Here is a 27290-nt window from a genome sequence, read left to right on the forward strand (position 1 = left end):
AATCATAGAATCTATAGTCCCGAGAAGAGTGCTAGCAAGGGATGTCTTCTCTATCCCTGGAGAAGGATGCTCCTGCATACCTTGATTCCAGCACCTTATAACAAAGGCACTGGCACATCTCAGAAGAGACAAGGATTCTATAATCCTCAGAGCCTCATACTGGCCAGGACAGGTACGGCTCTCAGCTGTGGTGCAGATGATCAAAGATGATCCCATCAGGCTGAGAGTCTAGTCTTGGATCATCATGTAAAATGAAGACACCTTGCTCCATCCTACGCTGGAGCCCTCTCCCTGACAGCTTGGCTCCTGACAGAGTACTGGGCCATAGACAAGAGCACATGGCTCATGTCTTCCTGGAATCATATCAGCCAACTCTGAGAAGTACCGATAATGTCCAGTGAAAAGGGTTTCTGGTCGGATGCAGACATGTCCATGGGACCCCTGTATTTGTGCCACAGAAAAACAGCTTGACTGACTCCTTCATCTGAGTCTACACTAAAGACTAACTCCATCCAGGGGCATTTGTCAGCCATTCCAGCCTATCAGGAACCAGACAAAGTGTCTCTGCAGCCGTTATCCTCTGGTTCATATGGGGATTGACGCTTCTGAACACCCATTAAACAGCTCCTGTGTCATAAGCTCCTTTGAAGCATTCGTTTTAACTTGAGCTTAATTTTCTTACATGGAAGATCATCTTCCTACTGAGCATGACTGTAACTCAGATAGCAAATGAGTCTCAGACTCTAGTGACTGATCCACCTTACCAGACATTACAAAGCTAAGGTCATAGTATAGACTCTTCTGAGATTCATTCCCAGGAGCATCTTGAACTTTCACCTAAATGTGCCCATCATCCTGGCTACGTGTTTCTCACAGCTTTTGTCTCACATACCTCATGCTGGAGGACACATATCCTCTGCAGCACGCATCTCATGTTAGGGGACAAGGTAGGGATTCGGATAACGTGGACTAGAGCAGAGACCTTGGGCCTGCAGGGATCGGCTGTCACCAGCCCTGCAGCACCGCAGAGAGTCCTCTGCAGCCCTGCTGTCATGGGAGTGAGCAAGCGGGGCCATGCCAACAGAGCTGCAGAGGGTTCCCTGCACTGCCACTGGGCTGGTGACACCTGCGGGTGCAAGGTGTGGAGGGGAGGCTGCAGTCCCAGCAGGGCAGAGCAGATGTCATGAACAAAACCGCCTCTAGGCTTGGTTGCCTAGCAACCCAATGAGCTCAGCTGGGACCAATAAACCCTCACTAAGTGACAGTGACTTATCAAAAGAGCCAACAGATCATCATTGAAGCCTGTAGCAAGAACAGCACGGTGGCTGCTTGATGCGTTCCACACCTACATTGGCACCAGACCTCCCTCCTGTCCAGCCTTTGCCTGCTCCACTCCAGCCAACCTCCTGCCTGTCTCTGAACTCCTGAGTCCCTAACTCTGACACCGGCTGGTCTCCTGACCACAGCCTGAGCTCTGCCCTTTGGTTCTGTTCTGACCCCTGACTCTGACCACCGGCTTGTCTCCTGACCACAACTCTGGTTCTGCCCTCTGGTTCTGCTCCAACCACCAGGCCAGACTCCTGCTCCAACCACTAGGTTGCACCACCTACACCTTGGTGTGTGACAGCAGAGAACCCAGACCAGGACTCTGCTCTGCCCCACCAGAACCATAGCCTTCCCTGCAGGTGATTTCTGCAGGTGCAAGTGTAACCCACACACCTCCTGGGTGTGGTGTTCTGTCCTATCTAGTGGCACCGAGTCCACTTAGAGCGAGAGAGAGATAAAATGAGTCTGCTCTACAGTCATAGCTAACAGGCAGTTGGCTTTTAGCTCATGCTGTAGAGGCTCATGCATTAAGCTCCAGAGGTCCCCGGTTCGATCCTGCCCACTGGCAACCAGGGTCTGTCAGCATTACACAAGTGCAAGAAGGCTGTGGTGCTGGCAGGGCAGAGCAGAGCAGTCTTGGCTGGGGCTGTCTGTTCTACCCCCTGAAGACCACTCCAGCCGCCGCACCTTGCTCCTGCAGGGATCAGCGTAGGAGGCAGCGCAGGGAGCTCTCTACGGCCCCACTGTCATGGAAGTGAATGAGAGGGGACATGCCCCTGCCTCCTGACTATCCAAACTCCCCATTATCCATATAAAATCTGTGTCCCCCAAGCTATTTGGGCAATAGGGAGTATACGGTAAATGGAAATTTAAATTCCTGAGCACCTAAACAATTCTATACAGTCACTACAGCAGACAGGGTCAGGAGAGCTACGGTGCTGTAGAACTTCTGGGATAACAGCAATAATAGGAGGATTTTGAAAAGGAAAAAAAAGCGTCTTACTTTAGTTTCTTTAATTTACAGTTTGGATCCTTCAATGCTTGACAGAGCAGGTAAATAGGTGAACATGTCGGCTCATCCCAATGCTGTTCCCTAAAAAGAGAGAATAGAAATTTTCTGTGTTGATCTCTGGAAACAGATTTTAATTCTCTTTCCTGAACATGATAATATCCTCTCAGATGGCGTAATCATACACTGCATATGAGTTACTCCATGAGTCTGTGAGTGGGATTCACCAGGGAGCCATCCCATGGTCACACACACACACACACACACACACACACACACACACACAAGCAAAACATGACACTGCACATCACAGGTGAAAGTGGGACGGTACGGGCCAGTACGGCGCACCGGTAAGAAGTGGCCGCCGGTAGCGGCCCGTACACAGCCGACGTTAAAACACTGCCAGCACTTTAACGTCACTGCCCCTTTTGCCACCCCTCCCTCCCCAGGGCCACGGACATGGGGGAGCAAACGGTGCAGCTGCTGCTGCTTTAAATCACCGCCGGAGCCCCAGGTGGTGCAGGTCGGGCAGCATGGAAGGGCTGGCTGGGAGAGGCTGACTCCGCCAGCCCCACCCCTTCTGCCCAAGGCCCCACCCCTTCCAGGGTCCCAGAGTCAGGTCCCCATACCGGTAAGTCTTTTACGTTACTTTCACCCCTGCTGCACACACTTCTCTCTCTGAGGAGAGGATGAGAGAACAAACACCACCTGACAGTGTCTCATGTCTTAATGCTGGCAATCCCTCAGATGATAGTGATGAGCATGCTACTGGCAATCCCTCAGATGATAGTGATGAGCATGCTATAAGAACCGGTATAAAACAGAAGGGCTTGAAATGGACTCGAGCATTGCACTGTTTTTTTCGGGGCTGGTAAAAGTCCACCAGCTTGAAGACATGAATCCAGAAAAACAGATGAAGTGAGCTAAAGCTTATGCTCTAATAAATTTGTTAGCCTCTAAGGTGCCACAAGTCCTCCTTTTCTTTTTACAGATACAGACTAACACGGCTGCTACTCTAGAACCTCTCTGCATTCCCTGTTCCCAGCCACCCATAATCACCTCACTCGTGCCCTCACATATTTTGCACAAAGTACAGCATGCACTGAAAATATGGGGCACATTTTTTTTCTGTCATCAGTTAACACATGTTCAGTGAATTGGTCCTCTTCTGATTCCGGCACCCTTTTCCAGTGTCCCATCTCTGTGGCAGGGGATAAGATTATGCAGATGTGAATCCCCTTACTGAGACAGAGGTTGACAAGGGAGGGAGTGGGACCTTCCTGGAGTGTTTGGCTTGGGTCAGGAGGAGCACCCCTGCGGGGGTGAGAGGCCTACAGGGGTGGAGGAGGAGGAGATTATTGACCCTCCACATGAGGTGAAGAAAAGGATAGGTGTGTGGGGATGTTTTTGTTTTTCCCCCTCCCTCTTCCACTTAACAGTAACTTGTGTAACTCAGATTTTAAAGATCCTTTTTGTGCCTTGCCCTGAATGTCACTATTTGGGCACCCAGCTTAAGCAGTTGTGTTTCTTCAGTGAACACCTTAATGTGGTTGAGAGGGTGACTCTCTGCAGCCCCAGAGCAGCGCCATCTTCCTGGCCTCCTTGGAAACAGGAGGCAGCAGGGCTCACAATTGTCATTCCAGCTGAGGGAACAGAAAGTCACACACACACACACCTCCACAAGGTCCTTTCAGTTTTACGGCTGAAATCACCAGCTGCTTTGGTACTTAATGCCTCACTGACATGTCAGATTCTCCCACTGATCTGAAGTTCAGCCGTAAGACCTTTGTCACTCGTACTGCTGCCATCTTTCCTTTTTAAATGACCTTCTCCCTCCACAATGTATGTTTCTCTACTTAAGAAATTATGTAGGCGTGTTTCCATCTCAGACACTACTTACAAACGTGGCTGCTTGGGTGGCCGTAGGGAATCTTCATTCGGGTCTTCAAATCCAAACGTACACAGATTTAGATAGAGTGTCTCCAGCTTACAACAGTTTTTTAGACAGAATGAAAGAGCCACTTGATCCATTTTGGTAAAATTATATTCAGCTAAATATAGCTCAGTGAAGCGATTGAGTGCACTTTGCACAAAACTCTCTTCTTGAATTTCATACAAACAGTGAAACTCCTCAAGCTGGTAAATCATCTCAGCATTACGTTTAAAGGATGACAACTCCTCATCAGGCTCCAAGAACAGCTCCTCAGGCTCCAGGGACAAAGACGATATTTTTGGTTTTGTTTTAACCCACTGTAGTAAATCTGGTTTAATTTTGGGAGAAATTTTGCAGCTAAGTTTTTTCTCCATGTCCTCCATTCTCTCTTCATTTAAGAGACCAAACAAGAATCGCACTGTTAACATTAAGTAATTTCTAGACTTTCCATAGTTTTCTAACAATTTTTTCACATTGTTCATAGCAGTTTCTGAATCTTCCACGGTTGTTGTTTCTTCTTTCTCCAACACGTAAAACAAAGCTGCAAAAAACTCTTGAAAACTCAAGTGAATGAAGCTGTAGACACACTCACAGTCAATATCTTTCTGAAACATGTTCTCATTCAGAAAGAGAGAGTCAGATATATCTAAGCCGTGCTTCTTGATTTCTTCTTCCCCAAAGAGTATTTTCTGCCTCCAGATTCCATCTGCAGCCAAGGAGCAAAGTCCCTTCAAGTTAGCTGGTGTGTGCTTCTTTGAATTGCTGCTGTGACCCTTTAATAAACTGAAAAGATAGAGCATATATACACCAGTGATTGTTTTGGATGTTTGTGCAAGATCTTCACCTGCTTCCATCTGTTGTTTCAGAACCGTGCAAATTATCCAACACACAATGGGGACAAAGCACATGGTGAAGAGCATTTCATTTTCTTTGACAAAGTTAAAGGCCTTTCTTGCTTTTTCTTCATTCCCAAAAAACTTGTGGAAATATTCCTCCCGCTCAGCTGCAGAAAACCCCAAGATCTCTGCATAACGTGCACATTCCAAACACTGTCTGAGTTTCTCCAGAGCAGTTGGTCTCGTAGTGATTATTACATAGGATTCAAAAAGAACAGTTTTCCGAACTAAACTGCTCAATGTAATTTCCATTGGCTGCTTCTCACAGGGATCAGAGCATAGATTGTCTTCTGGCTGATCCAAGGAAAATCTCAATTCATCAAAACCATCAATTATAAACAGGAGTTTCTCTGGATTTATCAAAATTTCTTCAACTGGTGCATTTTTATTAGGACAATTCTTTAAAATCAAATCAGCAATTCTTCCTTGCTCACTGCCAAAGTTCACTTCCCTACAATTTATGTAGAAAGCATAATCAAACTTTTCTTTATAAAGCTCTCCAGCTGCCCAGTCAAACATAATCTTTCTTGCTGTCATTGTTTTTCCAATCCCCGCAGCTCCCAGCAGCACAACAATTTGTGGTGTTTGTCCATCTTCGTCACATTTAAATAAATTACCCAGGGTGATAGAACTAGCTCGCTTAGTCATTATTTCTTCATGTCTCCATCCCAAGGTCATTATTTCATGTTCTCTTTCCTTTTTGTGACAATGTTTCTTTACAATAATCAGCTTTGTGTATCTGCTCTTTAGAGTCACGTTCTCACCAAGACGAGAGTTCAAGTCTTTTATTACTCTGTACTTGTTTTGTATGTGTTCTCTATATTTCACCCTGTAATCTAAGGTAGTGACATGAAGCATTAGAAATATGGAATCAGAAATTCAGAAGAAAGACTTACCACTAATGTTACAGTACAGCTATTTAAACAATAATAATGCTACTTTAAGATTATACTGCAACTTCCAGCACTAAGTATCCCCAAATCAATTAACTATGGGCCTGATTATAAATTATCCCATTGAAATTAGTCATGTGAGTAAAAGCTGTAGGACCTTTCATGCACGTACAATAGAATTCTCTTTATCCGAATGGCCTGCAGGACATCTGAAATGTTCAGATAACTGGGCGGTTGGATAACTGGGTGTTCAGATAACCGGAAGTGTGGGGTACCTGACTGCCTCCCCCGAGTACACAGTCTGATGTAACAAGACTACACAGTCTGAGGTGTTATTTCTTATTTCTAGTGGTAAACTAAACATCTAATGCCTGTAATCAACACAATTTTCTATTAGAATGTCACATACCTGGTCTTCCAGGAGTTTGTTTAGGACATAAAGCTGAAAGAGAAATTTGCAGATGAATGTTAGTGTAACAGAATCACAGTGTGGCATGCAGTTAAGGAAGATGGGGCAATTCATCCAGTCAGTGATCTCTGCAGGAATAAGAATTTGCCAAATTTAAGGTATCGGTATATAGGAGTACGAGTGTATCTGCTTTTATTGTGCTTTCAATAATGGAGAGTAATGTTATGAAAACGGTTAAACATGGATTTAATACATGAAAATAGCTTTGAAATATTAGGGGAAGCTACAGTTTAGTAATTATGGGGCAGGAAATGCAAACCAAAGGTTCTCCTTAAGTTTCAACATATCTTAAATAGTTTAGTAGAAAATATTTACCATTATTACTTTACTTGGCTTATTTTGCAAACTACAAAGAAAATACAAAAATTACGTTAAATGCACACTGAAAATACATAATGGCTGATAGAGAAAAAAACATTTCAAAAGAAGCCTGCAAATACCATGAGGCCACCCTGCTCACAAGCTGTCCCTTCAGAAGGAGACAGTTGATTTTCTTTCTAACAGCATCAGTCTTGTCAGGAGGTGCTAAGAATGATGCTCACTCTTAGCTCTTGGCAGGGGGTTAGACTAGATGACCCTGGCAGTCCCTTTTAGCCCTATGATTCTAGGAGGTATCTAGCCTTTACAATACTTTTTGTCTACAGGCAATGAGTCAGAGATAAAGACTGGACCCACAGGCTATGGGCAAGGGGGACAGCTTTTGCAGCATTGTCAACCATTGTATAAAAGAGGATGTGCCAATTGACGTGGACCATGGGATAAAGATGGGGGCACCTTGAATCGGATCTTGCCACCACCCATAGCCAAGCAGCTCATAAAGAGATGTTATATGAGCGAGACGGTGAGAACTGAAGAAACACATCTGCCTTTGGCACAACCGGTGTTTGATACACCACAACCAAGCCATGAGAGCTGCACAGCCATGGTAACAGATGATGAATGTCATCACAAGGACAGTGCAGAGACAAAGCATGAGGCCAGCCCTTGGGCACAGCTGAGGTTTGACACTCTGGAGCTGACCAGGAGACCCCAAACAATTCAAACAGAGCAATGTCTCAGGTAAATTATATGTAAGACAGTTTAAGGGGTTGAAATAAGGATGGGATACTGGCCATAGCTGCTCAGCTGGCTAGAGTGTTTGGCTCCCATCCAAAAGACTGGTCAATCAAGACCAGCCTGAGGCAAAGGTTTTTAAACTATGAGCTGAAGAGGCCTCTACATACAAAGATTAAAGGTTTTAAAGCATGGTGTAAAAACTAAAATGGCACCTTACATGTTTTTCTTATTTCAAATCTCTCAGCAGCTTAGAATTGGTTCTTTCAAGGCCTGGAAAAATCTGGACATCAAAAGCCCTGAACACTCAAATGGACTGGATCTGGTCCACTTTTCCCCACACCTGGAAACTGAGTAAAGGAGGTGCTAATTCTACAGGACCTAACTTTGAGGATGGGATTTAGTACTCAGCTAACCACACCTGTGCCAGTCTATACTCTTAAAACTGTACATGTGAGACTGTACGAGCAGCCATGCACTTCATTAACCACTGTCTGAAGGGTTCTCTACATCTGGAGTTATTCTGGAATAACAACTCCACATGTGGATACTCTTACTCCCAGTTACCTTAATATATGTTGAAAGTGGATTAAGCTAAACTGGAAAAAAGGCACTCTTATTCTGGAATAAGAGTGTCCACACATGGAGTTATTTGGGAACAGCTACTCCAATTTAAATTCAGACCTTCCTTAAACTGATATACTTTAAATGTAGACAAGTCTCAAGGACTGTGAAGATGCCCCAGGCCAGCACCACCCTGATTGCATGAACTGGACTTCGCTCTCTTGTGGGACACTTAAAAGCAGCTGGAGGCCTTTGAACTGCAGCTCCCTAGGTTTGCTGCCCACTCAACAGTTTGTTTTCCACTAAATTTGTTTCTTTAATTAAATAGAGCCTGGAAGATAAAGTCCCTGCCTGGAATCCTAGAAAGGTCCCATTCAGCTGTTTACTGAGAATATGCTGGGTCAGATTCTCTTTTGTGATCAGTTTCCAATTACAGATCGTTCATTCTCTGTCCCAGCCCCAGCACAGGTTAGAGCTGCCTGGGGGCTGTTCTAACTTGCATCAGCTGCCACTGGACCCCAAGAAATGGTCCCCCAGATGGGGATGCACTCCAGTCATTCCTCCTCCCCACCTCTCTCTGTCCAGGACACTCCCTCTGCACCACTCTGTTGGCTCTACACTCATGGGGATTTCCTCAGAGGGAGAGTTACAGGCTGACTCTGCTCCCCTTGTGCCCGCTGAGTGGAAAAAAGGCAGTGGAGCAGGTCAGAGAATCTGGCCCACTGTGAGCATCTCTGCTCTGAGTTCCCCTGGCTTCCTGCTGGGATTTAGAATTTGTCATTCCTCCCATCAGCCTGTTTCTCCTTCTGTTCTTGTTGCAGATTCCTTGGGGAGACTCCCAGGTTTTATAGGAACTTTAGGTTTCTTACCGTTCTTTCTTTCTTCTCTGAGGTTAGCAGAAGCTTCTCTGAGATTGAGGTGATTGAAAACTTCTATGGTCACATCTACTGCAGCGTCTCCACCATAGAATGCCATCAGGAGGTTCTTCGTATCTATTGCATCAGCATTCTCCATCCGACCTCGGGGGATGTTACCTTTCCCCTCAAAGTCACAGTGTGATAATTTGTCTTTAAATCCTTTGAACTCTTCCTGAGAGAGGTTGTTGAGGGCATGTATGAGCAGGTCACTGATCCTGCTGCTTCTGTTTTCCATCACTGGGTATCAGGAAAGGAAACTAACACACAAAATAAAATCCTGTTATTCATAATTAATGGGGTATAACAGCAATTTTCCCTATGTAGAAGACAGAAGTGTAGTATAGTAATGAGAGTAAATCATGGGGGCTCATAACTCCTCTGTTGTTTTCCTCACAAATGAAGCACTGGACAGCTCACTTTGTCTCTCTGTGCCTTTATTTTCCCATCTGTAAATGGGGATAATCATACTCATCTAACTCACAGGCCATAACTGTGTCATAAGCGGTTTGGACACCATGCTGCACCCGCACTCAGTCAGACTTGTGTGACTACAGCCCAGTTGTTCTGAGTGTTCTGGGCCATATTCTGCCATCTTTACTCATGTTGATTTCAGTGGGACTACATGTGGGTAGGTATACTCGGGGTGAATAATGGGGGCAGAATATAGCTCTAAAAATTTAACCAAGTTTTGGGGGTGAATTGTTGTTCACCAAATCTCTAGAAACATCTTACTGAATTTATGAACAAAGGAAAGTCTGACAGATCCCTGAAAAGCCATTGATTGAAAATATGATAAATGCTTAACTAAATAAGAATTATCCCCATGCACCTAATTACATCAGATCTACTAGCTAGAGGCTTAGGGCCACAGGTTTAAAAACAGCATCCATTTTTCTACCTGCAATCAGTAGCAGGTGCAGTTTTGTGGGTGCAAATCATTGTAGGCACAACAGGTGCCAGGCCCCGAGCCTGAGATGGGGTCACCATTACACACATACAGTTTCCTTTGCACTATTGTGCCCTCTGCTGACTGACTTGCTGATGGTGCCCCCAAATCAGAGAGACTTCTAAATGCCAACACTGAACCCCATGAATATTTGCACTCCCAAAAACTGAGCCCCTAATTGATTAGGGGGCAAAACTGGAGGCCAGTTTTTTAAATAGAATTTACAATAGAGTTTTCAGCAGAGCTGCAAAAGAATCATTAATTTGGCCACCAGCAAACAGGAGCCATAAAAAATGAACAGAAGGAAAAAAAGGAAAATGGTTTAACAACCGAAAATTAAGACAAACGGTGAAGAAATCTAAGCAAAACCACAGAGTCTGAGCAAACGTAAGAAATCTAAGCAAAACCTCAGTGCTCTTCCTGAGTTACTCCCACCCCCTTCCAAAGACACTGTTGTGCTGAAACGCTTAGTCACAGAAAGTCAGGTTATGCTGGGGGAGACACTTGTTCTAGGGAGGGTCAAGCTTTGAAAGAAAAGAAAGCTTAAAAAAAACCATTCGCGCAAATGTGACCATTCTCTCAGCAGAACAGTCATGTATTTAAGAATGGAAATATTTCAGATCCTGATTGTGCCCTGTCTACGGTTGAATCTATGCACATAATAGTCCGGATGTAAAGGGTTTCTAGAGAACTTTTACCAACGTGGAAATTGTAATATCCTGTGTTTTTGGCTCTGAGAACAAGATTTTCATTAGTGACCAGTGACTTGGGGTGCCTAAATTGAGACACCTTAAAGGGGCCTGATTTTCAGGGGGTGAGTGTTCGGCACTTGAAAAATCCCCAGTTTTCAGCGCTTCATGCTGTGCACCCAGAATTATGAGTCACTCTTGAAAGCCTTATCCTAAACTGTGTAATTTCCAGTTTCTCCATAGTAAGCACAAACATTGGTATGGAAAGAAAAAGTGGCAATACGTTAAAATGGGAAAAGAACTTCAGCAAAATTCTGGATGAGTGATCCCAGATTTGTACAAGAGCCACCACTTCCTCTGTATGCATTCCTCTGAAAGTTAACTCGCTATAAGCTGCTGTTCCAGTGATGCCTCACTAGCTCTTAAAATAATTAAAGCAGCTCAGTGGAGAGGGGTGGGGTGGGGGAAGGGGGAGTTCCATTCAGAAAAGTGTCTGAAGGTGGCAAATGTTTACATATCTACCCTTGACTTAATCTTTGAAATCATTGGATCCAGATTGCAGCTGGACTTCTTTGTGATATTACTGTGCCACCCTGTGACGGGGAGTATGAACCACAGATGAACTCTGATCCATTGAAGTCAAAGGCAAGATTCCCATTGACTTGAATGGGGCCAGAATTTCACCCTAGACCACTCTAAGCTTGTGCCTAATCTCCCGAGAGCAACAAAATTCTCCTTAGCTGCATGTTAGTAAGAGAACAAGTCTCCAGACACAATTATTTGATTAAACAATGCTGCAGGCTCATTTAGTTTTATGAAGAACCTTACTAATAAAAAGGAAATTTGGGTCCTAGTTATTTCTCAACAATTTGGCTCCACTTTTCAGCATTTGAACAAAACTATCCCCCACGTCCCATAAGCCACCAGATGAATTTAACCACTTTGCTTTACTATATGATATGAATATGAAAGTCGTTTCCTGATGTAGTTTGGGCTTCCTTATTGTTTCTGGTACCTAATTCTTATTCTGTTTCATAATTTTTACTGTATGTTTTTCCTTTCTGATTATGGTGTCCTATCTCTCCCATATTTCTTTTATTCTTTTGTGTTATTTCTGAAAACATTTTGCAAGAAAAAAGTCACAAAGATAGTTTTATTATCATACATTTTCTTGACCCACTAAAAATATTAACAGAAAATATTCAAACCCCATGTTGTTATTCAATGAGCAAAAGGGCGGCTGAGAGAGGGTGTGACATGGAGCAGCATTTTGTGGGCCAAGTTCAGAAGCTAAGGGTCTTAGAGTAACTTTAATGTGCACATGCTGTCAGCAGCCTGTGAAGTAGCTGTGATCTTGAAACGCCACGTGCAAGTTTGGCTTTCGCAGATTTAATGTAATATTAATGTAGGTAAAGAACAGGGAGTTCAATGGGACAGGAGGGTTCAAAAAAGGAGGCTTTTTAATCAAGATACAAGAATGTCACAAAGAGGGTCTATTTCTGCTGCCCACCCCAGGACTGTTTTCCCTCCCCATATAAGAGAGCTTGAACTCTGTGGAAGGGCATCAGTGGGACTGGGGGCAAAAACACAAAGATGCTGCGGAGCAAGCTTTGCTTTCTCCTTCCCCTGTGGAACTGGGATTCTCAGATCCCCTCTCCCCTCCACTACAGCTGTGCAAATAACTGATTTTTCAGTGTAGTGGCAGTTCTGTAAAATCAAAACAAAATTGTTTTGGATGCAACAAAACCCTTCTTTTTTTAATTTCATTTTTAACCTTTTAAATAAAAATCAAAGGAAATTCCAAAACCAAGACATTTCAAAATGCAAAGTTGAAATATTGTGTTTCCAAAATGCCTAAACAAACCACTTCAAGTTTTCCAAAATAAATAAAATAAAATAAATAAATAATGTTTGCTCCCCCCTACCCCCGACCAAAAAAATGTGTCAAAATCAATTTGCAAAATGATTTGGCCAACACTGATCTGCATTTTTAGGTGAAAAAAGGTTTCAGCTGAAATACTTCACCCAGCTCTACCCTCTACTTGCAGACACAGAAGGGGCCATTACTTCTTCCCCCACAGTGTCTCTTTCTGCCACTTTCCCACACACAAATACAAGAGACCTGACAAGAGATTCAGAAACTAGAGCAAATGACACACATCCTCCCTTCAGGTTTTCACACAAGAGAAATCACAGTCAAATATTATCTTGAACATACACCCCTCTGTCTCTACACGGGATCAGAGAGCTCTCTACATGTGTGTCCATTTTCTATCTGCACAGAAAACTCTGGCTTTCTTCAGAGAACCTGGCTGACAGCCATATGACAGATCAATAAAAATATTATGCAGTGTGGACTCACCTTGAGGCGCTGAAGAGAGCTTGTTTAGCTTGAATTTTTTTTTTTAGAACTTTTTCATGCTAAAGTGGAGGAATACTGTTCTCTGCAATCTGGTGAAATCTGGGAGTGCTCTCATAGTCTATATATGGTCTCTGCATTTCCAGTGTCTTTAAAATCAGTCACTATTAGACTCAGCCCTGCCCCTTTCCTAGTCAAAAAAAAAAAAAAAGTTCAGCAACTGGAATTAAGGTTGCAAATTTCTATCAGTACTTTAAAGGTAAAATTTATTAGTAGAATACTGACTGTCTTTCGATTTTTTTTCCCCTTTTAAACCTACAAAGGAAAGTTTCATTTAAAAAACATACTGTGGAGTATGAAACTGCAGAGTGAAGCCACCCTAAAGGGTCACTGAACTTCGTCATTCCAGAGCAAAGATTGACAGAACCCCCCCTGCACCATTCCATACTGAGTACGTGAATATCTACACACCATCCATCATTATGTGCCACCTACTCACTCCCCGCTAATTCGCCTTCCCTTGACAACACGGCAATATCGACACCCTACATCTTACACCGAAGATAACCACACTGATCGAATATTATTTAATTAATTTCATTTTTGCCTGGACTTGGGTTCAGACAGAAATGTTAAACTATCTGATTCTTCTTTTAATTTTTTATACTAATCTTTGAACTTTATGGGCCAAAACCTACCAGCCTCCATAGACAGGCTGAGGAGTATCCCCACATACGGGCTGCGGAGGTGGGGTTCAGCAGTTGCATTCCAGAGTGAGTGAGAGGAATTCTGTGTCTCACTGGGTATCCATGTGTGTGTGAGGTAAAGTGAGTCCCTTAGGGAGGGACAGGGTCTGACTCTGCGAGACATTGATGGGATGTATGGATTTTATGGTACAATGAAGCCTCCCTTCACTGATCAGTTCTCTGTTTTGTAGGGGTTTGTATGTGCAGATTTTGTCATGAGCCCCGAACCCAAGTCTGCAAGGTTCAGACGACCAGCCATGTTCCAACCCTCCACCTAGCAGCCTCTGGGCAACAGCTTACCTGAGACCTGTGAAGCCCAGTCTCAATGTCCTGGCCCTGCCATCTCGTCTCCTGTCTCGTGATTGCAGACTTTGGCTCTGACTACTAGGGCTGGCCACCCATGACTCACCCATGACAGGTTTAGCTGGCTGCTAATTTTTTTAAAGGGTAATTTTATATATATTATGTATATACACACAACAAATCATTTATTAGTTAAGGTAGCTCTATTCAACTGTAATACTTTCCTCAAGCATTGAGAAGCTAAAAACAACAGGCCAACAATCACACATCTATATGCTCACTACCTGCACCAATATTAAACATATCAGCTCTTACCTACTTCTGCCCTCTTTCCGCAACACATTGCTAACACCCAAGACTTCATAAACAGCTGTACAACCTTAATTCTTACAGTCATACCAAATGGCTGCTTAGGTTAGAAAACAGTAAGACAATGTGAGAAAGCGGAGGTAAACTTACTTCATCACACTTTCTTACTGTGTTAAACAGCAAAAAGGTTTGAAAAAGTAGCCCTGGGTCTTCCCCCCATCCCCTGCCACTTTATTTTGTTTTCCTACTGGAAAAATTTGTGAAACAGAAAGTGGGGAAAATCCAAAACATTTCAGAAAAAAGTAACTTGAAACGTTTAGTTTAGATTTGTATTTAGAAAAAAATTCAGGAAAAGCATTAAAAAGGCAACCTTAACAGAGGCTAGATGTTGGGAGCAGAGGGGATGAACATGGAAAAGTACAATAGGGTCATAGATGTGGTGGGATAAGTCTCATGATGGGAATACTGCTATAGAGGGGTCTGTTCAGGAAGGACAAACAGGAAAAAAGGGAGGAGGTGTTGCATTATGCAGCAAGAACATATACAGTTGTTCTGAGGTCCAGAAGGAGGTGAGGGGCAGACCAGTTGAAAGTTTCTGGGTGAAGGTAAAAGGGGAAAAAATAGAGGTGATAACATGATAGGGGTTTACTATAAACCACCAAATCAGGAAGAAAAGGTGGATGAGGCATTTCTAGAACAAACAATAGAAAAATCCAAAACACAAGATCTGGCAATAATGGGGGACCTTAACTACCCAAACATCTGTTAGAAAAATAACATGGCAAAACATGAGTATGGGGAACAACTTTTTATTTCAGAAAGTTGAGGAAGTAACCACGGAGACAGCCATTTTTTAGACATGATTCTGACCACAAGGGAGCAACTGGTTGTGAATCTGAAGGTTGAAGGCAATTTGGGTGAAAGTGATCATGAAATGACAGATTTCATGATTTTGAGGTAAGGAAGGAGTGAGAGCAGCAGAATAAGGACAACAAGTTTGTTTGTTTTTTTTTAAAAAAAGCACACTGACAAACGCAGAGAACTGGTAGGAATGGTCCCATGGAAAGAAAAATCTAAGGGATAAAGACATTCAGGAGAGCTGTCAGTTTCTCAAGGAGACAATATTAAAACACACAACTGCAAACTATCCTGATGCAAAGGAAATATAGGAAGAACAGTAAGAGGCCAATATGGCTCCATCAGGAACTCTATAATGACCTGAAAATCAAAAAGGAATCCTGCAAAAAATGGAAACCTGGATGAATTCCTAAGGAGAAGTTCAAAAGAATAACACAAGCATGTAGGGACAAAAGCAGAAAGTGTAAGGCATAAAATAAGTCCTGTTAGCAAGGGACAAAAAAGGCAACAAAAAGAGGTTCTTTACTTACATTAGCCGCTCATCTCCCCATTCACCTCCTCACCCCACTCGCTCGCCTCCGCCTCACCTCCCTGCCTGCCTCCTCACAATTAGCGCGGAGGCCCCCAAAGCACAGGGCCCTGGACAATGGCCCCGATTCACCATATCCTAGGGACCGCTCTGATTGTAGGTCCTCTGCTTAGTGGGGAAGGAGAGTTAATAACTGAGGACATCAAGAAGGTTGAGGTGTTTAATAACTATTTTGCTTGAGTCTTCGTTAAAGAGGTTAATAGTAACCAGATACTCAACACAATTAATATTGACAAGGGGCAAGAAACAAGCCAAAATAAGGAAAGAACAGGTTAAAGAATATTTAGATAAGTTAGATGTATTCAAATCAGCAGGGCCTGATGTAATCCATCATAGTGTACTTAAGGACCTAGCTGAAGAACTGTCTAGAAAATATCTTTGAAAATTCCTGTAGGATGGGTGAGGTCCCAGAGGACTGAAGAAAGAAACATAGTACCTATCTTTGAAAGGGGAAACAAAGAGGTCCCAGGGAATTGGAACAAATTATTAAGCAATCAATCTGTAAGCACCTAGAGAATAATAGGTTTATAAAACACAGCCAGGATAGATTTGTCATCATGCCAAACCATGCTAAATCATGCCAAACCAATTTCCTTCAGGTTACTCCCCTAATGGATAGGTGAAAGCAGTAGATGTGATATATCTTGTTTTTAGTAAGGTTTTTGACACATAACATTCTCATAAGCAAATTAGGGAAATGCAGTCTAGATAAAATTACTATAGGGTGTGTGCTCAACGGGTTGAAAGACCACACTTAAAGATATCAATGATTATTTGTCAAACTGGGAGGGTGTATTTAGTGAGGTCCTACAGGAGTCTGTCCTGGGTCCGGTATTATTCAGTATTTTCACTAATGACTTGGATAATGGAGTGGAGAGTATACTTATACAATTTGTGGATGACACCAGCTGGGAGGGGTTGCAAGCACTTTGGAGAACAGGATTAAATTCAAAAGGACTTTGACAAACTGGAAAATTGGTCTGAATCCCACAAGGTGAAATGCAATAAAGATACATGCAAAATACTTCACTCAGGAAGGAAAAGTCAAATGTACAGCCGCAAAATGGGAAGTAACTGGTGCAGTGGTAGTACAACTGGAAAAGACTTGGGGTTATAGCGGATTACAAACTGAATATGACTCAACAATGAGCAAAAAAGGCTCATGTCATTCTGGGGTGCATTAATAGGGGTGTTATATGTAAGACATGGGATGTAATTGTCCCACTCTGCACAACACTGGTGGGGCCTCAGCTGGAGTACTGTGTCCAGTTCTGGGCACCACACTTTAAGAAAGATGAGGAAAAAATTGAGAGAGGCCAGAGGGGAGCTACAAAAATGATAAAAGATTTACAAAACCTGACCTAAAAAAACTGTGCATATTTAGTCTTGAGAAATGAAGATTGAGAGGGGACCTGATGACAGCTTTCAAATATGTTAAGGGCTGTTATAAAAATTACAGTGATCAGTTGGTCTCCCTGTCCATTAAAGGTAAAACAAGAAATTATAGGCTTAATCTGCAGCAAGGGAGATTTAGGTTTGATATGAGGGGAAATGTTTTAACGACAAGGATAGTTAAGCTCTGGCATAGGGTTTGAAAGGAGGTGGTGGAATCCCCATCATTGGAGGTTTTAAGAACAGGTTGTCCAAACACCTGTCAGGGATGGTCTAGATTTATTTTAGCACAGAGGGTTGGATTTGATAATTTTGAGGTCCCTTCTAGCCCCACATTTCTATGATTCTATAAAACCCTATTTTCTAATGATTTACCAACTCTAAGAAAATGATAGAAAAGAACAGGAACTTTTATGATTCTTGCTTCTCCAGAGTGCTGCAGGCAGGACACACGGACAACTTGGTCATAAACCGGTCACTCAACCTTTGGGTTTCACTTCACTCCTCCAGTTTCAGCTGACATTTGCAGTAGTTTCTTCCCACCAGTAGTCTCTCACGCCAGTGCAGGGATTCTCAGGCTGCTTTAGCCTTCCAAACTGATTACAGCAATCATATAATGGAACTGAGCCAATTCCAAAATTGACCAAGTCTGAAACTGCTGATAGAGAAGACAAAAAGGATGGAAAAGAACAGAGAGAAAATGGAAGGGGGAGAAATGATACACTAGGGAAGGGTTAGCGGAAATCTTAAATCTCATGTCCTAAAAGTTAAAAAGGACCTGGCAGTTGAGGTATGAAGACTCTGGTCCCTGGTCTAGTCTCTGAGGTCAGCAGCTGAGGTCAATGGGAGCTCCGCATTTTTGAAACTCAGATCTCTTATTGGAGGGACCTCACTTCAGGCTCCTGTTTTTGAACATCTTGGCCCTGGTTAACAGGATTTGATGACTCCGTGTTTGCTTACCAATACCTCCATGCTTTGGATCACAGCTATCTTGTGTTACCTTGTTGCAGGTCCCAGTCAAGAGCCCGTCTCGGCCACTGCTGAGGGAACCCAGCTGCTGGGTCCCCACATGTTTTTAGCCCCCAGAGCCTGACGTGGGACTCACACGGTCCCGGTGTTTGGGGTCCCTAGGCACAGTCTTGGGGCACAGACCCTCTGCCTAGTACACTATCCTTAAGTGTTGCAACCCCCTGTCTAACTGATCCCAAGCTCAGTGCTGACCGTTCACACTTCCCCATAGCTTCAACACACCCTCTGTGAGCCTTCTGGAGTACAGTTTAACTCAGGAAGCACGAGGGAAGTGTAAAGCCTATAACACACACAGACACAGAACAGATTCTAACACCACTGCTCTTTTACGTAACAGATAAAGCACAAGAGAGTAAGACCATATAGAACACACCAAACATCCTAAATGCAGCTCACCCTTTCCTAGGGAGTTCTTGGGGGACCATCTGTGTTCAGGAAGATAGGCAGTATCCCCTGCCTCACCTGGCTCCGACATGCTGGGTTACTTCTCCCTTCTCTTGAGCTGGAGAAAAATGATCCAAGAAAAGAAATAAAAAAGAACAGCTTCTGACATTTTTATAATGTCCCAGTCCTCTCTGTCAGGTGACTCTCTGTTCAGCCTCAAAAGGTGACTGCTGTCCCTTGCTGAATGACTCTGTTGCCAAGGAAATCTCTCCCCGATAAACCAGTTCTCCTGGTTGGGAGCCAGTCCTTTATTTAGAGCTATTTCATTTCAACCGGAAATCACTTAACATCAACGACCCTCTTTTGTTATTCTTTTGCCACCAGCCAAGAAGTTCAGAGTATAAGTGTAAGGCAAAAGACACAGGGAGCAAAAGGAAACCAACTGGTCAGTGTGGAAGGGGTGGTCACATCACACCATCTGCCTGACCACTGAGATTTTGTGGGCATGATGGATGAGGAGAGCTCAAGGTGGGATTTGAACAACAGCAAGGTGGCTTTAGGCAGGCCTTTGAGGAGGAGCAAAGGGGATTTGGGGCCCTGAGGGGGCCGGGTTCTGGAGGAGACTCGAGCAGCAGAAGTTGCCTGTTGTTGCCCCAGAGATGGCTTTCATAGAATCATAGAATATCAGGGTTGGAAGGGACCTCAGGAGGTCATCTAGTCCAACCCCCTGCTCAAAGCAGGACCAATCCCCAACTAAATTATCCCAGCCAGGGCTTTGTCAAGTCTGATCTTAAAAACTTCAAAGGAAGGAGATTCCACCACCTCCCTAGGTAACACATTCCAGTGCTTCACCACCCTCCTAGTGAAAAAGTTTTTCCTAATATCCAACCTAAACCTCCCCCACTTCAACTTGAGACCATTACTCCTCATTCTGTCATCAGCTACCACTGAGAACAGTCTAGATCCATCCTCTTTGGAATCCCCTTTCAGGTAGTTGAAAGCAGCTATCAAATCCCCCCTTTGAAGGCCCAAGAGCTCCTCCAGTGCTATCACGCACAGGCTTTTTTTTAAATGGATGCTTGAGGCAACACTCATGCTCCAGGGGCAGGCAGCAGGAAGCAGAATCTATCTGTCCCTCCTGCCCTAGACAGGGCAGCCCCACTAGCCCCTTGTGCTAAGGAAGAGGATTAGAAGAAACAGTAAAAAGGAGGGGAGTGAACAAGAGGTTCATAGCCCTGGCCAACAGGTTTGGTTCAGATCGCCCAAGTCGTGTATATGTAACTGTAGTGTACAGGAGTAGGGTAGTATCTCTTTAAATAGTTTGTGAGCCCTCTAATGGTCCTCACTGTAGTCTATATTTTAGAAGCTGCCAGAACTCAACCACAGCAGTAGGGTGCACATACCTCGGCCTTGCATGGTATGTATATTCAATCAATGTCGGTATTTGCCCCCCCCCCCCGCCGTGCTCATGTGGTTCCTTCGTATTATGTATGTTGTGTGAAGAGCAAAAGACAACTGGTGATCAGGATGGGGTCCTCATCCAGGACTGCAGGACAGAGTGTGACTGCAGAGGCCTCAAGGAAGGGAAACTAAAAAGAAAGCTGCAGCCACTGAGAGTAAACTACTTATTTAGGGGGAAACAAAGGCTAAAAGTGACTGGTCGTTGGTGGGAAAGGGACTTGTTTGATGGATCCATAGAGGACTAGAGAGACTGGAGCACTGTATAATAGCCAATGATATAAACTGAGGAGAAAAAGGTGGCATTTTACTGAGTGTAACAGGGGCTCAAACATGTAACCCGCTGCACAGCAGGACAACTGCTATTAAACCCACAGGCACAATATTTGCTGACTGCGAAAATTCTATAAAATCCCCCATCCCCAAAGCCACTGGGGATTGCAGAACGTTTCTGCACTTACAGTCAGAATTGAAGGGGAAATGAAACCATTTCTCAATAGTGGCTGAATTAAGGAAATTAATAGAGCAGTGCCAGTGTGGAGAGAATTTAAACTCCTTGTTCTAGTACCACCGAGCCTCACATTTGTTCCTACGACAGAAGACCCTAAGATGACAGAACGGGAAGGTGTTGCTGACACAGCTGCACCAGATAGAGCAGAAACTGTCCCAGATACCATTGTGATGCCTGTGTTATCCAGAGAGAAGTCGTAAACTATCTCTCAGACTGAATTTTTAGCACGGTGTCCATTTACTGATAGTAGTTTTGACAGAAATATATTTGTAACTTTAACATCCTTTACATCAAAGGGGGAGGAGTATGTAGTACATAATAGTGTAATATCCCTTTAAAAATATGTGAACCCTCTAGCGACACTCACTGTGTGCTATGCATTAGAAGCTGCCAGAACCCAACCAGACAGCCTTGTGTGGTCTGTATATTCAATGAACATAGTTATCTGGACCACACTGTGCCCATGCCGTCCTTCATATTATGTCTGTTGTGTGAATAGCAACAAAAAAAAACAACAACAAAACAACCCACACACATTTTTCCCTAAGACCAGGGGCCCGAGTGTTAATGGTTTACTAGTTAGTTCTGTATCTCTAATATTTTTTTTAGGACACAGAACCATACATTCATACATGCTGACCTGTTACTGGTAGCAGTTCTCTTTCTTTTTCCCATCTGAATTGCTCTATAAGAGACTGCTCCTGTAAGACTGTTCTTTTACTAACATGCAGCTAAGGGGAATTTTGTTGCAATCAGGATGTTAGGCTGAAGCTTAGAGTTTTCAAGGGTGAAATCCTGGCCCCACTCAAGTCAATGGGAATTTTGCCTTGACTTCAATGAGGGCAGGAGTTTATCCCTAGTGCACACTGCGCTTTCACAAGGTGACATAGCAATATCACCATGAGGCCCGATGGCACTCAGGATCCATTGGTTTCAACGATCAAACTGAGGATGGATGTCTCATCAGGAGTTGTGAATGGAATCTTCCCTCTACACTGTCTCAGAACCTCAGAACTGCTTTAAATTTTTTTAAGAGGTAGTGATATGTCATTGGAACAGCACATTGCAGTGAGTTACTTTAACAGAAACACACAGAGGAGGTGGTGGCAGCTCTCTTCGAAATCTAGGACCACCACTCATAAGAGATTTCTCCATAGTTTTCCCCTATTTTAACGAATGGCCACATTTTTTCCTCCATATCAATGTCTGTGATTTCTATATAGAAACTGGAAATCGAACATTTAGGCTAAGATTTTCAGAACTGACTGGTAATTTTGGGTGCCCAACAGGAGATACTTGAAAAGAGCCTAATTTTTAAGTTGTTTAAATTTAGGCACCCAGAATCTAAGGTACCTGGAATAACTGGTTACATTATAAAAATTAGGCTCAGAGCCTAAAAACCAAGATATTACAATTCCCACTTTTGTAAAAGGTCTCTGGAAACCCTTCACATCCTGAGTATTAAATGCATAGATTTGGCTGTAGACAGGAAAGAATGGAGCATCTGAAACACTTTCATTCTTAAATAATTGTTCCTTTGAAAGAATGGTCATACTTGCCCTAATATGTTTTAAATCTCTTTTCCTTCAAAGTTTAGTCCTCAAGATAAACTTCTCCTCATTATAGAATCTGACTGTGTTAAGCATTGCAGCTCAGCAGTGTCTGATGGGTAATTCAGGAAGAGCACTGGGTTATTTTGCCTAGATTTCTTCACCATTTGTGTTTATTTTTGGTTGTGAAGCCATTTTCTTTTTTCTTTTCTTTTTGATTATGGCTCTTATCTGCTGGTGGCCAAATTAATTATTATTCTTTACAACTCTGGTATAACCCCACTGAAATCAGCATGAGTAAAGATGGCAGAATATCACCCTGAGTGTCTAGAGCCTTTTGATGGAAGTCACACAGTTTTGCCTGAGATTTTACTACGGGTGCATCCTGATGTCCAAATCTCTTATGACATGCTCAGTGTCACTGCCTAAATAGTTGCTTATCAGTCAGGAAATAGAAAGCCCCTCTGTTCTTGAGGTTTAATTACTTCTTGTTTGTGATAACGTCACGTGCAGAAACAGATAAGTGAAACCAAAGTGCAGTGTCTGCCCGTGTTTGTTTCCATCCAATGTGCACAGTTTACTTTCTGTCCCACGTACTTACATTGCTGCATGTTAAGATTTTCCTCTGAGTCTGAACAGCTGTTGTCTGAGAATGAATGACTGAGAAATAACCCTTATCATGATAATGGAGCTTTAGATGGGGCAGGTACAAGCCACCATCCTGACTGGGGAGCATTTTACTCCCACTGTGCACTTATTTTGCTTTGGTGTAATGAGTACAGTAGTTGCAGGGCCCTGTGGATATAAAACAGATCTAAAGTAATCCCCTCAGCATGATCAGATGGCTCTCCTAAAAGTAATTAGCACAGCACGAGCTAGAAATGCCTCGTGAATGGTGAGCGGGATGACATTAAACAGCTGTCAAGTGCAGCTAATTCTCATCCCAGATAGTTTTTAGGGGGTTCTAAAATGCTCTGGTTATTGTTTTCTCTCCCTCAGAGTCCTGTACATTTGGAGTCTGGTACAGTCCTAAACAGCCTGACCTTACAGTGGAGGGATAAATATAATTGCATCCAAAAAAATATGTTAAAAGACCATTAACGTTGAAAATCAAGTACTTGAAAGTTAGGAAATGCCAGAATTTAGGCTGTGCAACCTTAATTCACCCCTCTTGTGTGTATGCATTATGATATTGTCTTTAATTACATAAGCACGCACTTTTTTTTTCCCCAGAGACAACCCCTACCTCATTCAGTGCACAGGATGGACCTTCTCTGGGAACAAATCGGGGTTGTGTAGAAGAAGGCTGTTGTCTGTGGGATCCCTGACTCACTAATTACAGACATTGGAAGGTATGTAGTGAAGAAGGCAGGGGATTGCAGGAAGTGGACGGAGGATCTCTTGTGGCTAAGGCAAATTGAATGCTGCCTTAGGGGATTCGATTCTCCCTGTCTCAGTGATAGAATTCTTATATGATGTAAAGCTCTAAACTTTCCATAGGCAGCCACTGTGTGTTCCTTGTTCTCTGTATACTTAGCTTCAGACAGCTGGGGTCTGATTGCAGAAGTGCCGAGCATTCACAACTGCATCAGATGTGAAAGCTCTGCTCTGAACATATAAAGTGCTTCAAAATGTTAACTAGTCCAAGAAACCAGGCCCTAGGCTTCCCAAATTGGGTACCCAAAATTAGTTGGCACTTTTGAAAATTTTGGCTTTAATACATGTTCCTCATACGTTTAATGGAGTAATAATCCTATTTTACCTCACCTCACAGGAGTGCTGTAAAGATTAATTCATTAATGCTAATGAAGAATAAGGATACTATGCTCAGGGCATGATATAAAAACCCAAGAGGGGATTAATAATTCTGTCTTCAGAGCAGGGTTGAGATGGTGTGAGGTAAATAAGCGATGGGGCCACCCAGCGAATGATGAAGATAAAAAGAATTAAATGGCTACCTATTCACCGTGCTCCATTCATCCTTTGCACTGAATGAGGGGGGGTCCTGTGATAAAAATAGTATGTGATCATGTAATCAATTCTAATGCCTAAGCACAAGGGGGCTTGATTGAGGTTGCATGGGCAACCTTAACTCTGGCATTTTCTAACTTCTGACTGCTTGACTTTGTAACCTGAATGTGCCTTTTAATGTAGTTTCCTACGTTGTTGTTGTTGTTTTTTAAGTGAGCAATCAGAAGTTTTACCAGGTGGAACCATATTGACCCCACACATGGGTCATCAGCAGGGCTGGGATATTTAGATTCACAGCACAGCACCTCTGGAGCTAATGAAGTAACGGGCAGCCACAGAAGGTTGTTATTGTCTATGTGGCCTTCTCCCTAGGGAGGGATGGAGACGCACACTTTGCCAGTGGCTTTCACAGCTATTTGCCAGACAGCAACGGAACATTGAGACTCAGGGCTTGTGGGTTCCATTCCAGCTCTGGAGAGCTGGTGCTTTAGTGGTTACAGACCGTGTGCCCCCAGCCTCTCCTTGTTCCCCTCAGCTCCTATCTCTCCACTCTCTCATCTCCTGCCTGTCCCACCACCCCCATCTCGTTTCCTCCTCCTCTTTAGCTCCTGCCTTTCCCTCCTTACTCAGCCTCTATTCTCCTCCACCCTGGACTCCCACCCCTTCCCCAAGATTAGGAAGACCCAGCACACCATGGCTGGAATGAATGCAAGACTGGCTTTCTTTCCTGTTTACAAAGATGCCCCCTAATGGTCACTCTGAATGTTGACATCTTTCTGGAGAGGGGTGATCAAACTTTTTTCCAAACTTATCGTTAAGCACCATGCCAGTGTATGCAACCGGGATGAAATACCAACACCAAACAGCCCCGAGAAGGACAGGGCAGGCTTCAGGCACCTTCAGCCTTGTGTCAGCCTGGCCCTATTGAACTGTCAAGCCCTAATGTCATCGTTCAGGAATGCAGGAAGAACATCTGTCTGTTGCTGGACAGCTCCGCACCTGCAGGCAGTTGGCAAGAGAGCTCCATCCCCTTCCCTTCTCCATCCCCTGCCCCCAAACTCTGCACACCCCTAGCTGGCTGGCACCGCCCCCCTCTTGAGCCCCAGCCAAGACCGGAGATGTCTCTGAGCCGTGGGAGGGTTTGAGAGAATGAGCAGGTGGGGGTGGGCTGAGGCCAGCGGGAAGCTGAGAACAGAAACAGAAACAAAGCAGGAGCCCTGAGCTGGGAGGGAGCCCCAGCTGCTGGAGCCAGGGCACTCCTGCACACGCCCCGCCTGGAGCTGGGAGGGACTGAGCCCGGTAACTGACCTGCAGTCTGAGCTCCCCCCGCACCCGAGCGGAGCGCACCCCGACAGGTTGGGCTGACTCAAGGTGGGCAGAGGGCTTGCAAGCATGGGCAAGAGGAGGAGCCTGGGTGTGTCTAGCCACGCATGGGGAGGGGAGGGGCTGTTTTGCACTGTGCTGGGGGGAGATCCTGACCTGGGTCTGCTCCTGGCTTTGCCTGGGTCAGCTACAAGTGTGGGGCTATTGTTAGGTGGGGGGGTCTGTTCTGGGGGTAACGTTGAGCCTCTAGCAGGCAGGGTTGGTGTTTGTGCAGAGATTGTGGCTAGGACCTGGGATCCCTTCCCCACCCTGACACCGGGGAAAGGATCTGGAGAACAGGCTGGAAGCTCTGCAGCGGACAGGTGGGGTGTTGTTCACAGGTGCAGTCGCGGGGTAGCTAGCCGGGTGTACTGGAGATCCGCCTGGTAACGCAACCAGAGGCCCACGGTTCCAAGGGATGATTCCTGCTGGCACCCTCACAAAGCAGAGCCGAAGTGTGCTAGCACATTGCTGCGCTGCCCCCTTTTCCTGAGAATCTGTCACCCCAACTGGGAGCTCCTGGCTTCCTACACTGCACACCAGCGTAGGCCGCATGTACCGTAGAAGCTCAGAGTTGTCAACATCTCAGGAATGGAGGTTGTTGTAATGCTGAAATGTTCATAACTCTGAACAAAACATGATGGTTGTTCTCCCAAACCTTTACACTGAACATTGACTTAATACATCTTTGAAACTTTACTATGCAGAAGAAAAATGCTATTTCCCCTTTATTCTTTTAGTAGTTTATGTTTAAACAATAGTGTATTTGCTTCTCTTTTTTGGGGGAGGGGGGTAGTTTTTGCTGGGGCCTGATTGCCTACTGGCCAGTTCATAACTCTGAGGTTCTACTATACGTGTAGCTACATACCACAGTGAAAAGCACACCATATCCACCGTGCAGTGTGTAGCTACACACGAGTGAAAGGCTCTGGGAGAGGGGCTTCAGCTGCTCCCCACTGCCAGAGCCTTGCAGTGTGGTGGGGAAGGGTTCCAGCAGCGGGGAGCTGGCAGCCTTTCCCTGCTACCAGTGGCTTTCCCACCAGTGGGGAAGGGCTCCAGCAATGGGAGGCAGAGGGACACTACACTGCTAAAAAGCTTGGGCCAGTAAAGAACAGGCGGGTACATACCCACCCTCTTCAGCTGTGTCTTTATTCGCCTGGTTTAGTCTGTGCCTCACCCTCTACGCTGCTATTGATACCTATGTTGGGTAGCTAGTCATGTATGTACCTAAATGTTGCCAAAGAATTTTGCACTGTAGATGCACTCTCAAGGATCTGACTCTGTCAAAATCCCCCTTCTAATCATTTTGTATTGATCTTCTTCTTCACTAGTCTTGAAGATCCCTGAAAATGGCCAAGTATCATTCACAGAAGTTTCTGACTTTGCCAGTTTTATCCAGCTCTTTGCAGTGACTTGGCTCAGTAATTCATCTGCCTCTTCAGTTCTTGCAGGTGTGTGTCTCTGACTGGTAAACAGGGCCAGCTCCAGGCACCAGCGAACCAAGTAAATGTAAAGGGGTGGCAATCCGCCCTCAGCAGTGGCGGGAATTCGGCGGCCGCACCATCACTCCGCCTCCGTGTTCAGCGGGCAGGATTCTGCCTCCCCGTTCGGCGGCAAGGTTTTTTGGGGTTTTTTTGGCCGCTTGGGGCAACAAAAACACTGGAGCCAGCCCTGCTGGTAAAATAATAGGCACAGTACTTACAATACCTGTGAGTGGCAGCTCCTGTTTACAAACTCGCTGTGGTGGGTCTGGGATTAAACAATGAAGAATTCA

The 27290-nt window shown here is 44.3% G+C and overlaps 1 protein-coding gene and 1 long non-coding RNA gene across 2 annotated transcripts in view; both read right to left on the minus strand.

Moving 5' to 3' along the window:
- LOC141988757 (NACHT, LRR and PYD domains-containing protein 3-like) overlaps window positions 1-13154 on the minus strand; it is a 53779-nt gene extending 40625 nt beyond the window's left edge. The window contains exons 1-5 of the mRNA XM_074954691.1: window positions 13058-13154; window positions 9013-9317; window positions 6467-6499; window positions 4236-6000; window positions 2330-2419 (exon numbers count right to left, since the gene is read on the minus strand). Coding sequence (XP_074810792.1) covers window positions 2330-2419; window positions 4236-6000; window positions 6467-6499; window positions 9013-9295 — 2171 coding nt within the window. The 5' untranslated portion in view covers window positions 9296-9317; window positions 13058-13154. The remainder of the gene's footprint in view (window positions 1-2329; window positions 2420-4235; window positions 6001-6466; window positions 6500-9012; window positions 9318-13057) is intronic.
- Window positions 13155-18753: 5599 nt separating this feature from the next.
- The window catches only part of LOC141988763 (uncharacterized), a 78082-nt gene continuing 69545 nt past the window's right edge, over window positions 18754-27290 (minus strand). Inside the window, exon 4 of the long non-coding RNA XR_012639829.1 lies at window positions 18754-18782. This is a non-coding gene — a long non-coding RNA (uncharacterized LOC141988763). The remainder of the gene's footprint in view (window positions 18783-27290) is intronic.

Source organism: Natator depressus, chromosome 6 (genome assembly GCF_965152275.1).
Source record: "Natator depressus isolate rNatDep1 chromosome 6, rNatDep2.hap1, whole genome shotgun sequence".
Taxonomy (NCBI): Eukaryota; Metazoa; Chordata; order Testudines; family Cheloniidae; genus Natator; species Natator depressus.